Source organism: Lepidochelys kempii, chromosome 7 (assembly GCF_965140285.1).
Source record: "Lepidochelys kempii isolate rLepKem1 chromosome 7, rLepKem1.hap1, whole genome shotgun sequence".
Taxonomy (NCBI): Eukaryota; Metazoa; Chordata; order Testudines; family Cheloniidae; genus Lepidochelys; species Lepidochelys kempii.
In genome coordinates, this window is record NC_136386.1 from 33,357,234 (window position 1) to 33,370,245 (window position 13,012).

The 13,012-nt window shown below is 60.0% G+C and overlaps 1 protein-coding gene across 1 annotated transcript; it reads left to right on the forward strand.

Moving 5' to 3' along the window:
- The first annotated feature begins 258 nt into the window (after nt 1-258).
- KCNK7 (potassium two pore domain channel subfamily K member 7) lies at nt 259-5,645 on the forward strand. The gene is given in 5 exon segments (XM_078853939.1): nt 259-813; nt 3,224-3,625; nt 4,165-4,351; nt 4,353-4,412; nt 5,267-5,645. Coding segments are annotated over 5 exon segments (1,041 nt in total). The 5' UTR covers nt 259-488; the 3' UTR covers nt 5,334-5,645.
- Nucleotides 5,646-13,012: the final 7,367 nt, after the last annotated feature.

The window sequence follows — 13,012 nt, forward strand, 5'->3', positions numbered from 1 at the left end:
AGACCCACAGGGAGAAACAGCCTCTGCTCTCAACAGCTCCCAGTCTGACGAGGCACCGGCTGGGAGGAGAAACTGAGGCACTGAATGAGGGAGACTTGTCCAAGGTCAGCAGCAGAGCCAGGCGTGGAACCCAGATGTCCTGGCTCGCAAGGTCCTGCTCTAACCACTAGACCCCACTCCCCTCCCCTCGCTGGGGTAGAGCCCAGGTGTCCTGGCTCGCAGCCTCCCCAGGGGGCTGGTTCTCTGGGTTCAGGGCACTGAGGGAGTCGATCCGACTGCAGGGTCCCTTCCGGGGGTTTCCGCAGAGGCCGGATCCGGGCAGGCCGGCGCCGGAAGGGTTAACACCCCCAGCTCAGCAGCTGCGGCAGGAACCGGCTGCACCCGCCTGGCCCGGGGCCAGGCAGCCCCACCTGCGGCAGGTGGGGCCCGGCCAGGGAGCAGCAGCCCGGCCGCTGCCCCAGTCCCCTGCGCCCGGCCCGGCTGGCCCCATGGAGCTGCCGGCGGTGCCCCGGCCCTGGCGCTACTGGCTGCTGCTGGGCTCCTACGGGCTCTTCCTGCTGCTGGGCGCCGCCGTCTTCGCGGGCGTCGAGGCGCCGCGGGAGGCCGGGCTCCGGGAGGCGCTGCGGGGCGCCAGGGCCGGCTTCCTGCGCCAGCACCAGGGCTGCGTGTCGGAGCCCGGCCTGGAGCGGCTGCTGGAGCGGGTGCTGGGCGCCGACAGCTCCGGGGTCTCCGCGCTGGGCAACGTCTCCGACGACGAGAACTGGGACTTCAGCTCGGCGCTTTTCTTCGCCGCCAGTGTCCTCAGCACCACGGGTAGGGCCGGCCCGAGGCGGGGTGAGGGGCGCCGGCGGAGCTGGCAGCGGGGAGCCCAGGGTGGGGGAGCGGGGGGGGGCGGGCTGGGAGGGAGGGGCACTGGGGGGGGCGAAGGGAGTCCAGGGTGGGGGAGCGGGGGGGAGGGCTGGGGGGGAGGGGCACTGGGGGGGGCGAAGGGAGTCCAGGGTGGGGGAGCGGGGGGGAGGGCTGGGAGGGAGGGGCACTGGGGGGGGCGAAGGGAGTCCAGGGTGGGGGAGCGGGGGGGGAGGGCTGGGAGGGAGGGGCACGCGGGGGGGGAGGGCTGGGAGGGAGGGGCACTGGGGGGGGCGAAGGGAGCCCAGGGTGGGGGAGCGGGGGGGCGGGCTGGGAGGGAGGGGCACTGGGGGGGGCGAAGGGAGCCCAGGGTGGGGGAGCGGGGGCTGCGGGCTGGGAGGGAGGGGCACTGGGGGGGGCGAAGGGAGCCCAGGGTGGGGGAGCGGGGGGGGGCGGGCTGGGAGGGAGGGGCACTTGGGGGGGCGAAGGGAGTCAGGGTGGGGGAGCGGGGGGGGAGGGCTGGGAGGGAGGGGCACTGGGGGGGGCGAAGGGAGTCCAGGGTGGGGGAGCGGGGGGAGGGCTGGGAGGAGGGGCACGCGGGGGGGGAGGGCTGGAGGGAGGGGCACTGGGGGGGCGAAGGAGCCCAGGGTGGGGGAGCGGGGGGCGGGCTGGGAGGGAGGGGCACTGGGGGGGGCGAAGGGAGCCCAGGGTGGGGGAGCGGGGGGCTGCGGGCTGGAGGGAGGGGCACTGGGGGGGCGAAGGGAGCCCAGGGTGGGGGAGCGGGGGGGGGCGGGCTGGAGGGAGGGCACTGGGGGGGGCGAAGGGAGCCCAGGGTGGGGGAGCGGGGGGGGGGGGCGGCTGGGAGGGAGGGGCACTGGGGGGGCGAAGGGAGTCCAGGGTGGGGAGCGGGGGGGGAGGGCTGGGAGGGAGGGGCACTGGGGGGGCGAAGGGAGCCCAGGGTGGGGGAGCGGGGGGGGCGGGCTGGGAGGGAGGGGCACTGGGGGGGGCGAAGGGAGCCCAGGGTGGGGAGCGGGGGGGTGCGGGCTGGGAGGGAGGGCACTGGGGGGGGCGAAGGAGCCCAGGGGGGGGAGCGGGGGGTGCGGCTGGGAGGGAGGGGTACTGGGGGGGGCGAAGGGAGCCCAGGGTGGGGGAGCGGGGGGGCGGGCTGGAGGGAGGGGCACTGGGGGGGGCGAAGGGAGCCAGGGTGGGGGAGCGGGGGGGGGCGGGCTGGGAGGGAGGGGCACTGGGGGGGGCGAAGGGAGCCCAGGGTGGGGGAGCGGGGGGGGGAGGGCTGGGAGGGAGGGGCACGCGGGGGGGAGGGCTGGGAGGGAGGGGCACTGGGGGGGGCGAAGGGAGCCCAGGGTGGGGGAGCGGGGGGGCGGGCTGGGAGGAGGGGCACTGGGGGGGCGAAGGGAGCCCAGGGTGGGGGAGCGGGGGCTGCGGGCTGGGAGGGAGGTGCACTGGGGGGGGCGAAGGGAGCCCAGGGTGGGGGAGCGGGGGGGGGCGGGCTGGGAGGGAGGGGCACTGGGGGGGGCGAAGGGAGTCCAGGGTGGGGGAGCGGGGGGGGGGCGGGCTGGGAGGGAGGGGCACTGGGGGGGGCGAAGGGAGTCCAGGGTGGGGGAGCGGGGGGGGAGGGCTGGGAGGGAGGGGCACTGGGGGGGGCGAAGGGAGCCCAGGGTGGGGAGCGGGGGGGCGGGCTGGGAGGGAGGGGCACTGGGGGGGGGCGAAGGGAGCCCAGGGTGGGGGAGCGGGGGGGTGCGGGCTGGGAGGAGGGGCACTGGGGGGGCGAAGGGAGCCCAGGGTGGGGGAGCGGGGGGTGCGGGCTGGGAGGGAGGGCACTGGGGGGGGCGAAGGGAGCCAGGGTGGGGGAGCGGGGGGGGGCGGGCTGGGAGGGAGGGGCACTGGGGGGGGCGAAGGGAGCCCAGGGTGGGGGAGCGGGGGGGGGAGGGTTGGGAGGGAGGGGCACTGGGGGGGCGAAGGGAGCCCAGGGTGGGGGAGCGGGGGGGGAGGGTTGGGAGGGAGGGCACTGGGGGGGCGAAGGGAGCCCAGGGTGGGGGAGCGGGGGGGGCGGGCTGGGAGGGAGGGGCACTGGGGGGGGCGAAGGGAGCCCAGGGTGGGGGAGCGGGGGGCTGCGGGCTGGAGGGAGGGGCACTGGGGGGGGCGAAGGGAGCCCAGGGTGGGGAGCGGGGGGGTGCGGGCTGGGAGGGAGGGGTACTGGGGGGGGCGAAGGGAGCCCAGGGTCGGGGAGCGGGGGGGGCGGGCTGGGAGGGAGGGGCACTGGGGGGGGCGAAGGGAGCCCAGGGTGGGGGAGCGGGGCCTGCGGGCTGGGAGGGAGGGCACCACCCCATCCCCCTCCCCACTGACTCTCTTCCCCCAGGCTATGGCCATACGGTGCCCCTGTCAGATGGGGGGAAGGTATTCTGCATCTTCTACACCCTCCTGGGACTCCCAGCCACTCTGCTCCTGGCCACCTGTCTTCTGCAGCGACTCATGGGGCTGCTGAGCCACCGGCCTGTTCAGTATCTCCACACCCACTGGGGCATCCCTCCTGGCCACGCAGCACTGGGCCACGCAGCTACCATGGGACTGAGTGTGCTGGGGCTTTTCATCCTGCTGCCAGCCCTCTGCTTCTGGGCCCTGGAGAAGGGCTGGAACTTCCTGGAGTCCGTCTACTTCTGCTTCATCTCACTCAGCACCATCGGACTTGGGGACTACGTGCCAGGTCACAGCAGCCCTGCCTCACTGCGCCATCTCTACAAAATCAGCATCACCTGTGAAGCCATTCTCCAGGCAGTCACTAGGGGATGCGGTGCTGCAGAGAGTGGGGGGACTAGCTCAGCAGAGGGCCCTGTGCTGCAGGGAGGGACATGGGGGCCTCAGTAAGGGCGCTGTGCTGCAGGGAGGGACATGGGGGCCTCAGTAGGGGGCGCTGTGCTGCAAGAAGGGGTGGGGACTCTGTAGGGGGCGTTGTGCTGCATGGAGGGACATGGGCGGCCTCAGTAGGGGGCGCTGTGCTGCAAGGAAGGGGTGGGGACTCTGTAGGGGGCGCTGTGCTGCATGGAGGGACATGGGCGGCCTCAGTAGGGGGCGCTGTGCTGCAGGGAGCAGGGTGGGGACTCTGTAGGGGGCACTGTGCTGCAGGGGCAGGGTGGGGGCTCTGTAGGGGGCGCTGTGCTGCAGGGATGGGGTGGGGCTCTGTAGGGGGTGTTGTGCTGCAGGGAGGCAGTGGGGTCAGTAGGGGAGCTGTGCTGCAGAGGAAAGGGGAGAAATCCCATCTCAGCACCCTGATCATCATCTCTTCCCACGCCCCCAGGTTACCTCTCCTGGGGCTCCTAGCCATGCTGCTGGCCCTGGAGACCATCTATGAGCTGCGTGAGGTCCACAGCCTTGTCCGATTCTTTGCCCCCACACAAGCCCCTGCCTCCCCCTCCAATGAGGACGATGACCGGCTGGAGATCCTGAGCCGTGACCAGCTGGGCCTGGCTACTGTCTGTGGGCCCCCCCCTCTTGAGTCAAGCGGACAACGAGGCAGATGGGAGATCGGCGCCCCCTGACGGCCCCTCTGGGTAACCTCAATGGACAATGTGTTGTGTCCCCCGCCCCCCCACCTCCCTTCATGCATCAATAAATGAAACTGTACAGAATAGACACTGACCATGGGCATGTGGAGTGCGGGTGCCAAGCTGGTACTGGTACCATTGTTTTGTCCCAGGAAGGGGGTGAGAATATGGGCTGGATGAGCCCATTGATCTCATTGGGGGAGGGGGAGATACAGGGGTGGCTGATCCCATGGGTTGGATCTGGGCAACAGAGAAGGGGAGACACTGCCATGGAATGGCCCACAAGTGTGACCCAGAGTGGGCAGTGGAGGGGGAGATACTGGGCTGGATGGGGATGGGTAGACACCTAGTACCCTCAGAGTAAACAAGCTGCCCTCCTGTGTCCTATCCCCCCACCCCCAGGAATTACCCAGAAGCTGCTAAGAGCTGTTGCCCAGGAGGGGGTAAGTCCTGGACCCTGTGCCTGTCCCGGAGCCAGGCCAATGCCAGCCTCACAGACCAGGGGAGCAGCAAAGGCCACCAGGTATCTGGGCCCTATGGTCACTCCTACCTCCTGGCCCAAGGAGTTGAAAATTCCCTTCCCAGAGGGGTACAGCTCTGGAAGGGAGGGGGTCTAATAGGTTAGAACAGGGGGTACTGGAAGCCTGGACTCCTGGGTTCTAATCCAGGATCTGCACAGTCCAATATAGGTAAAAAGTTCCTAATGCCAGTGTGACGAAGTGGGGGAGTTTCTTGTTTTCCTTGTTTTCTATGGGGGATTTGCTTGGCTTTCCTAGGGTTGGCAAGCAGGGGGGGGAGGGACTCAGTTTCCCTAGGTGCTACGGGTTCAACAAGGTGATGGGAGAGGGAGTTTGTTACAGAGGACCAGCGAGGGAACTTGGGAGCTCAACCACTGGCGTGGAGAATGGAGACCCCAGCGACTGGTAATCTGTGACCCGGAGGCCCAGCTCAGGAGTCACAGCCGGGTCTGGCCAGTGGGAGGACAATGGGCTGCGAAGAGAGAGGAGGCCCAGGCGACCCTGTGTACCTGGAGAGAAGACAATGGACAGAGGCAGGGCTTGGGGCTGGTGATATCAGATGCCCAGCTGGGAAGCAGGGGAGCTCTGGGCTGGAGAGAAGGAGCAGGCAGAGCCCACCTGGATGCAGGAGAGACTTGGATATGCTGTGCTGAGGGAGGCCAGGCCTGAGGCCCTGAGAGTTTCCTGTGCTGTGTTCAACGCTCAATAAACCCTCCTGTTTTACGCTGGCTGAGAGTCACTCCGGTCTAGAGAATAGGGTGGCATCATCCCCTTTGGGCGTGGAGGCCCTTGGGGTCCAGAGCAAGTGGGGCCCATGGCAAGAAACAGGTGTGCTAAGGCTCAGAGAGGTGCGGCTCCAGGAGGTGGAGGGGCTTAACCCCAAGAGAGAGTGGACCCCTGGGAAAAGGGCTGTCTCACTGAAAGGGGCACACACACCCCCAGACCGCACGGGGCCAAGAGTGGGCACGATCTGTGAGTCCGTGACAGCCAGTTACAATGTGGTGGTGGTTTATTTATTTTTATTTTTTTTAATAACTCTTGCAAGGAAATTCCTGGGTGGGGCACTGCTGTGGAGGAAGCTTGCAGTGCTGCACTCATCCTTTCCTTTCTCAGGTGAGCACCCCCATGTGCGGATCCCCTCGCCGGACAGCATTGCTGGGCCTGGGCCACAGGGAGGGTGCGGGGTGGGGCCCTGATGGTGGCTGGCATCCCCTTGTCCTGGGTATGGGAAAACCACTGTGCCCGGCTTGCCCTGTCTGCCTTGGATGTACACCCCTCTTCATCACATGGCTCAATACCATCTGGAACTGCTTCTTCCTTCTCCTCTATCCTGCTGGGCACAGCCCGCTCCCCCATCACCCCCAGCCAAGACCAGAGAGTCTGGGGAGGGAGGGCTGGCAGCCAGGACTCCTAGGTTCTTCCTAGCTCTGGAAGGGGAGTGGAGTCTACTGGGTTAGAGCAGGGGTGGCTGGGAACCAGGATGCCTGGGTTCTGTCTCCAGCTCTGGGAGGGGTGTGTATGGGGGGAGAATTAATCTGAGCTAAATGTTCACTGTAATTTCCCTAACACACTAATCCTGGAGCAGGGGAGTTAAACTAACCAAATCCCCCACAATCCCTTGGAAGGGACATGGGGGGAATGAGAGGGGGGAGAAGCTGAGGGTCCAGGGGGAGGGACAGTCAGTGCAGTGGAGGAGACACCCCACCGCTAACCACTGCCCATCCCCAGTGGGAGAGAACACAGGAGTTGGGTTCTCTGTAGGCACCATCCTGTTGGTCGGTGGCACTGGGTTACACCTGGGGCTCTGGCTGTAGGGTGGTGCTGAACAGCCTTGAAAACTGGAATCATAGAAATGGGATGAAATGTGATAATGCAAAGTGCAAGGCCGTGCACAGGGACTAGCGACAAGAGCTTTTCCTATAAGCTGGGGACATCTCCCGAGGAGAAAGATCTGGGTGTATTGGTCGATCACAGGATGACTATGAGCTGCCAGCATAATGGGGCCGTGGAAAAGGCTAGTGCAGTCCAAGGATGAATGAGGCGAGGTATTTCCAGTAGAGACAGGGAAGTGTTAGGACCCTTGTACAAGGCACTGGTGAGACCTCATCTGGAATACTGTGTGCAGCTCTGGTCTCCTGTGTGTAAGAAAGGTGAATTCAAACGGGAAGAGGTGCAGAGAAGGGCTACTAGGACAGTCCAAGGAATGGAAAAGAGACTCAAGGAGCTTGGCTTGTTTAGTCTAACCAGATGAAGGCTGAGGGAAGATCTGATTGCTCACTATAAACACATCAGAGGAGGGAAAGGAGTTATTTAAGCTAAGTGCCAATGTGGACCCAAGAACAAATGGCTATAAACTGGCCATCAACAAGTTTGGCTCCTAATTAGTCAAAAGGTTTCTAACCATCCAAGGAGAGAAGTTCTGGAACAACCTTCCAAGAGGAGCAATGGGGGCAAAAAACCTAACTGGCCTCCAAACTGAGCTTGCTAAGTTTATGGAGGGGATGGTATGATGGGACTGTCTACAATAGCGTGTGGCCCTCCATGACTGATACTAGCAAATCTCTCCAAGGGCCAGTGATGGGACATTAGATGGGGAGGGCTCTGAGTTACTACAGAGAATTCTTTCCCAGGTGTCTGGCTCGCGGGTCTCGCCCCACATGCTCAGAGTCTAACTGATTGGGTTGGGAAGGAATTTTTCCCTGGGTCAGATAGTCCCTGGGTTTGTTTTTGTTTGTTTATTGCCTTCCTCTACAGCATGGGGCATTAGTCCCTGGGTTTGTTTTTGTTTGTTTATTGCCTTCCTCTACAGCATGGGGCATGGGTCACTTGCTGGTTTGAACTAGAGTAAATTGTGGATCCTCTGTAACTCAAAGTCAGTAACTTAGCCAGAGGTTAGGGGCAAATGATGGGGAGGGGGCGGGGGGCGAGATCCTGTACCCTGCAATGTGCAGATCAGACTAGGTATCATGCTGGTTCCTTCTGGCCTTAAAGTTTGAGCCATAGCCTCTGCTCTGCCTCAGGTGAGCATCAGTCCTCCATCCATCCCCACACGCGCCTCTATCCAGCTCCACGGTATCTGGGCCTGTTCATTGCCCTCAGGAGGGTGGGGGGGGGGATTTCATGTCAACTCATCGGCTCTGGAGAGGACCATTCATCAGAGGCCTGACTCCCTTCTCCCCCCCCCCGCCCCCACAACCCCCATTCCCTCCCAGAGCTGGGATAGAGCCCAGGAGTCCTGGCTCCCAACCCTCTCCCCTTGCTCTATTAGACGCCACTGGGTTTTTCTTCTTTTTTTGTTTTTAATGGTGAAGCAGACTTGACTGAATAGTCCATCGCCACCAGCAATTATGATTCCTCAATACTCAGCGGTTTATACGGTCTTGCTTTGCCCTGTGCCCTTCGGGTAATGTAACGACGCCCTGCTGCCACTGCCCCATTTCCCTGCTATTTTTACTAAATAATAATGTAACTTTTGTTGCCTTAAGACATTAGAATGCCTTTATCAAAGCCCTTATGTACCCATCACAGGTGATTCGTTTCTTCCGCCCATCTAGTGCGTGTCTATTTATTCAAAAAAGATTTTTGTTTAAGCCCCAGTGGTCAGTTATCAGGCTAAACAAAGTCACTTCATTGTCCTAGGTCAGGCCCTTAAGAACGGCCTTATCCTCAACTGTAGGGCACAAATCAAAAAATCTCCTTTCTCTTCTTTCATTAGCCCCAATTTTTTTGCCATTCCTCTTTTACATTCTTCTGTACGAGACTTTTGAATTCCTGTTCACTCAAGGGCATTTCTACGGCAACCCTTCCATTTCATATCATGTTTTTAGCTGCTTTCTCATGATCAGAACTTCTATTTTGTCAGTCCCAATGAGACGTGGGACATGGCTATGTTAATGTCAATGAAACGCCCATGGTGATCCACAAGCACCTGGAGAACCATTGAGAAATACCCCTTTTGATTAACGTAGTTGGAGGCTAGGTGGGCTGGTGCCAGCAGTGGAATATGCGTCCCATCTATCGCCACTCTGCAGTTAGGGAAACCCATTTGTGCAAAGCCAGCCACAATATCATGCACGTTACCCAGAATCACAATTCTTCTGAGCAGGATGTGATTAATGGCCCTGCAAACTTGCATCAACACAATTCCAACGGTCAACTTTCCCACTCCAAACTGTGTAGCGACTGACCAGTAGCTGTCTGGAGTTGCCAGCTTCCAGATTGCAATAGCCACCCACTTCTCCACGGGCAGGGCAGCTCTCAGTCTCGTGTCCTTGCGCCGCAGGGTGGGGACAAGCTCCTCACACAGTCCCGTGAAAGTGGCTTTTCTCATCCGAAAGTTCTGCAGTCACTGCTCGTCATCCCAGACTTGCGAGATGATGTGATCCCGCCACTCAGTGCTTGTTTCCTGAGCCCAAAGCCGGCGTTCCACAGTGGTGAGCATGTCCGTGACTGCCACAAGAAGTCTCGTGTTGTATGTGTTACTCGCATCAATATCGCCAGAGTCCTCGCTGTTAGTTTGGATCTTAAGGAGTAACTCGACTGCCAAATGTGACATGCTGGCGAGACTCGTCAGCGTACTCCTCAGCAGTTCGGGCTCCATTCCCACAGACCGAAAGGGAAGCCAGAGTGTGCAGCACAAAAAACATTGAAAGATGGGGTCAAATGTGGACAGAAGCACAGGGATTGCTGGGATGTGAACCGATGCATCACGGGGCATTGGAACAGGACCCAGAATGACCAGCACCCCCTGCACCCTTCCCACAAGTCACAGCACCAGAATGGGAAGAGGGGCTCTGTGGGATAGCTACCCATCATGCACCACTCCCAATGCCACTGCAAGTGCGCTTGCAGCTGTCAGTGTGGACACACTGCAGCACTTTCCCTAATGTGCTCTCCGAAGGCTGGTTTAACTCACAGCGCTCTACATCTGCAAGTGTAGCCATGCCCTTAGGCAGGTCTACACTTAAAATGCTGCAATGCTTCAGTGAAGACGCTACTACACTGACAGGAGAACTTCTCCATCAGTGAAGTTAATCCACCTCCCTGAAAGATGGTAGCTATGTGGATGGGAGAAGATCTCCTGCTGACATTGCGCTGTCTACACGGGGAGATAGGTCAGTATAAGTGTGTCACTCCAGGGTGTGGATTTCTCACACTCCTGAGCAATGTAGTTATAGCGAAGTTTATAATGTAGACTGACCAGGGCTTAGCCTGAATGTTTCTGATGTCTTGGCATGTTTGTCTGCCCACAGCATGGATTCCAACTTTGTCTTTGTTCTTTAGTTGTTTGTTTTTAATAATGCTTTGTGCTATTTCCTTATTACTTTTTTACTTTGTTAGATCTCTACTATTGATTGTCTTTTTTGCCTTTTTATAAGCTTTGTTCCATTCTTTAGCTATCATTTTGCACAACTCATTCTACCATGGAAGGGAGGGTATTGTTTTGGGATATGTACTTCAGTATCCTATTTAATAGCAACAGCTACAGTAGCCATAATTCCTTTATTACATCGTCATTGAAATTCTCTGTCATCACTCTCACAATGAACAGTCACAAAATCAGTAACTTACTTGTAAATAGTTCCCAGGTAGCTTTCTGAAAATACAAGGGGGGGTCATTTTTCATTACCTTCAACTCACCTCATCCTTGAAAAGTAATAAGTGTAGGCAAATGATCACTCCCATTCCTTCCTCCTTACACATTTTCCAGTTGCATCTACTTGCAATATCTGCTGTTATAATTCCCAGGGCTAAGCAAGAAAAACGGTCATCTGCTGCATTAAATCTAGTTGGGCCACCATCGGTCAAAACCACGAGATAATTTTCAACAATAAACCCTTTCAAGCATGCGCCACTGGTCTCAGCTGCCGGTTAACGTCACCTAATCGTATTGCTTTGGCTAGGGATCTTGTTATTATAATGTTTTGGTTTATTTCCTTCCTCAGCTTTGTTTTTTGCTTACTTTGCTTCTGGGTTCTGACCACAAAGAAGGGAGAAATGCTTGGGGTGCTGCAATTTGCTTGGGTCCCTGCCTATCAGGAGTGTTTGAGCTGGGTTTAGCTGTGCCTCTGAGCATGACAGGAAAGGATCCCTGTATAAAAGCCTCTGTGAAAGCAATAGGAAGCCATCTGCCAGCAATGCTCTCTGGGGCTGACGTGGTACAGCTGTTGTGGGCTGGTGGCTCTTTTTTTGGCTACAGTTTTTGCTGCATTTAGTATTTTTTATTGTAGAGGCTGCAGATGTCTCCTGGGGAGAGCGAGGGTGTATTCCTTCCCATCCCAATCTATGGCGGGGGTAGGGGGCTTTTCACCACCATCTCTCAATACGAAGAGAGGACTGAGAGTCAGGACTCCTCATTTTTGTGTGCCTTTGAATAAACCACCTGTCTTCGTGCATCAGTTTCCCTATCTGTAAAACTGGGACAATACCTTCCATGAGGTAGGTTACCTTTGCTTCATTACTGCACCTGGGGAAGGGGAGGGTGTACTGCTCCGAGGATGCTGGTAAAGTCACCATGACATTCCAGTGTAAGTGTGTACAGTTGTTTAGCCCCAAGGCTCCTGGTCTTCCATTTCCAAGCTCAGGCACGGGGGGGGGGGGGGGGGGGGGGCTGTTTTTCTCGAATGCGAGGCGGGACCGTGCCTGGCTGGCGGTGCCCGCTCTGAGCCCCAGCAGCAGCATCCCGTGCTGGGCACAGGCTGGAGGACCCCTGCAGCCATTCCGGCCCCCAGGGCGTTTCCCTCCCTGCTAAACCTCCCTCCCCCCGCATGAGATTCCTGCACCCATGGGGGTTAGAAATCGCCCCCCCCCCCCCGTGGATCCTCGAGGCTGGGCTCTGCCCTGGGGGCTGAAGCGCTGGCTCCATTAACCTCGCTCGGGGGAGGTCCCAGGGGCAGCCCCAAGTGTGAAACATCAGGACGGGGGCTGTGGGGGGGTAATAGGAGCCTATATAAGAAAAAGACCCCAAAATCGGGACATCTGGTCACCCTTTGGCCTCCCCAGAGCCCCCCTCTCCGCGGAGGAGTGGATCACGCCAACCCTGCTCGAGCCACGCTCTCCCTCAGCGCAGCACCCACCAATCGCGGGGCTCCTGCTGGGCGAGCCCGCCCCCGCCAGACGGGCGAAGCGGCGCATGCGCCCTGAAAAAACCAAGGCCCGGCGCGTGCGCTCTTAGAAACAGACCCCCGCCCAGCCGTGGAGCCAGACGGGGACTCAGCTCGGATTGGTCGGGGCGGCGGCCAATGGGGCGGGGTATAAGCCCGGAAGCGGCCTACGCGGGGGCGAGCGGAAGTTGCTGCTGCACGCGGAGCCAAAGGAGAGGCGTAAGCCGAGGCAGCGCGGGTGGGTTTGACGCTGTGACCCGTTTCTTGGCGCGGGCGCTGGAGCAGCAGCAGCCCCCCCCCCCCCCAGCCCCGCACATTTTAACCATCGTGGGGGCGGGGGTTACTCTGGCCTGGTCTGTTCGTGACTCACTGACAAGGTTACTGGGGCTCAGACAGGGGGAGGGCGGGAGTTAGCCCGGGCGTTTCAGACCCCCAGTAGGGGGCTCAGGCATCCAGCAATGGGCACCCACTGCTCCGGGGGGGGGGGGGGGGGAAGGTGTCAAGCAGAGAGTCTCTGAAGATGACTTAGAGCCGTGGTACTCAACCAGGGGTCCAGGGCCAGCAAGAGACTTGCTGGGGCCCAGGGTAGAAAGCCAAAGCCCCACTGCATGAAGCAGAAGCTACATTGCTCAGGCTTTGGCTTCATCAGAGCTCTTGTGGCATGGGGGGGGGGGGGCGGCTCAGGCAATTGTCCTTATAGCATGTTGTTGTTGCTGCTGCTTGAAAAAGGAAAAGGTCGGGGAGCGCCCCCCCCCAACAAGTAAACATTTGTTCCTGGGTTCACCTGTATGTTACCATCACTTTTCACAGTTTTAAACTACATAAATAAATTACAGTGATTTGTGCATGTGCATATTTACTTGTTATTCCTGAAGTTAAATTGGCAGAGCCACCAACTCCTTTTTAAAGCCACCAAAACATTTGTGTACACACACACACACACACCCCTTGGGGCAAATGGCCTGGTCTTATTCTCCTCCCACCA